The sequence below is a fragment of the Tupaia chinensis genome, unplaced genomic scaffold (genome assembly GCF_000334495.1).
Source record: "Tupaia chinensis unplaced genomic scaffold, TupChi_1.0 Scaffold000255_1, whole genome shotgun sequence".
NCBI lineage: Eukaryota > Metazoa > Chordata > Mammalia > Scandentia > Tupaiidae > Tupaia > Tupaia belangeri.
In genome coordinates, this window is record NW_006159735.1 from 1,232,659 (window position 1) to 1,234,805 (window position 2,147).

Consider the following 2,147-nt stretch of genomic DNA (forward strand, 5'->3'; position numbering starts at 1 on the left):
GGCACGCACGCACATGCACCCGGCGTGAGTTTAAGCCGCCGGGTCCGGGACTCGAACCGTGGTCGACTACGTGGGAGTCCAGCAACATAGCCATTACGCTAACTGCTGGTCCCAAGTAAGGAAAAGTTTAATAACACTGATCCGCAAGGGAAGGTTCTGGGTTGTAATCCGGAGATGTCTCTAAATATTCCAGGTGCAACTGAGCCCACGATCTGCACTGGCTGAGACTGGGGGTAAATTGCAGAATGCGGTGTTGGGTGTGCTGTATGTCTCTCTCTCTGCATCTCTCATTAATGGAAGACATAAACTTTAAAAAACTGGGGCTGGTGGGGACCAGCAGTTAGCGTAATAGCTATGTCGCTGGACTCTCATGTAGTTGATCTCGGTTTGTGTCCCAGACCTGGTGGCTTAAAACTCATGCCAGGCGCATGTGTGTGCATGACCAAAATCCAGAGAGGAGGGAACCAGCAGTTACCATAATGGGTATGTCACTGGACTCCCACGTAATCAACCGCGGTTCATGTCCCAGATCCGGTGGCTTAAAACTCACGCTGGGCGTGTGTGCGTGCGTGCCCAAGATCCTGAGAGGAGAATGGAGAAGGGATTGCGGCGTGACCATCCCCTGTGGGGGGTGATTTCTCACTTTCTGTCTCTATGTCTTTGTCTGTCTGGCGAGGGCACGCGCCCTATAGCGAAAACCTCTCCAAATAAATAAATAAATAAATCCAGAGAGGAGAACAGAGGAGAAGGGATTGTGGCATGGCCGTCCCCCCAGGGGATGATTTCTGGCTTTCTGTCTCTGTCTGGCCAGTACACACGCCCTATAGCAAAAACCACTCAAAAAAAAAAAAAAGGGCCGGCAGGTGGCCTGGTGATTAAGGGCACTGGACTCCCATATGACCAACTGCAGTTCAAGTCCCAGACCTGGCAGCTTGCTAGCTTGCTTTCTCACTTTCCCTCTCTCTTTCACTCTATCGGTCTGTTCCTCTCTGGTCAAATTAGAATAAATAAAGTTCAATAAAATACTTCTTAAGAAAAAAACAACAAAAAAGAAATTAAAAAAATAAATTCTGGGTGTATGTGCGTGCCGTGCCTCAAATTGTGAGAAAATGGAGGAAATTAGAAAATGAGAAAATGTTGTCTCTGGTGAGCACACCCGCAGTACAGCAAAAATCTCTCTAAAAAACAATAAACAAACAAATACATATTATGGGCTGTTGGCTACTTTCCAAATGACTAAACATGACTGCCTACTCATCTCTTTCCAATATCGGTGCAGTCTGATTTTGGACAGGTCTCTCCATAGTCAAGGCATTCCCCAGCCAAAAAGACATACCTATTTCTCAGATTGAGGTTTTGGAGAAAAAGAAGAAAAAAAGCTCTTAGGAACTGCACTTTTATGATGGAAAAAAGCGGGCTGACCATGGGACCAAATATCTGAAAAAACAAACTCTCTCAAGCCCACTGCCAAGACGGCCAGCATTAATTCACCCCAGGCAGTGAAGACGAGCAGGACTGGCGGTGAGGACGCTGTGTGGGTTGTCAGGCTGCACATAGCGCGTCCACCCGCTCATTACACATTCACCGAGCTACGGCTGGAGAGGACCTCGCCAGTCCCTGCCGGTTCGCCCCTGCTCCGCCAAATGAACGCAAACCCAGGAGCCCGGGAGTGCCTGCCTGCACGTAGTAGGCTCGCACCGAGTAGTGAGGTACGCCTCCAGGGACGAAAGCACGTGGCCGAGGTCGGGAGGGGGCGGTCGAGCGATGCAGGGCAGCTGCGGGCTTCGGAGAAGACCAGCTGTCTCTCCAGATACAGAGGAGAGTTTGGGGGCGTTTAGGGCAAGGTAAAGAGTGGGGAAGAGTTAGGGGACCCTCCGGCTGATAACGCTGCGTCGGGAAGCAAGACGAGTGCAGACAGCGGGATCTGAGCCTGCCCGGCTACACTCCGCCGCGCCCCCGCGGGCACCATCCTTAACCGAGTATCGCGGGCTTAGACCGCGGCTGGGCCGCTTTTCCCCTGCGCGCTGCTTCTCTGGGCGGGGCCGCGGGGCCCCGGGGCTGGGGCGGGGGCCGGCCGAGGGCTGGCCGCGGAGCTCGGGCGGCCGCGGGGAGGCCGCGGACTTACCCGGAGCCTGGGAGGGCGGGCT

At 53.3% G+C, this 2,147-nt stretch overlaps 1 protein-coding gene across 1 annotated transcript in view; it reads right to left on the reverse strand.

The window, feature by feature from the left end:
• Positions 1-2,139, reverse strand: part of PUS7 (pseudouridine synthase 7) — a gene marked incomplete at its 5' end in the record, with an annotated part of 72,082 nt that extends 69,943 nt beyond the window's left edge. Inside the window, 1 exon segment of the mRNA XM_006149162.3 lies at positions 2,126-2,139. Within this exon segment, the coding sequence (XP_006149224.2) occupies positions 2,126-2,139 (14 nt within the window).
• Positions 2,140-2,147: the final 8 nt, after the last annotated feature.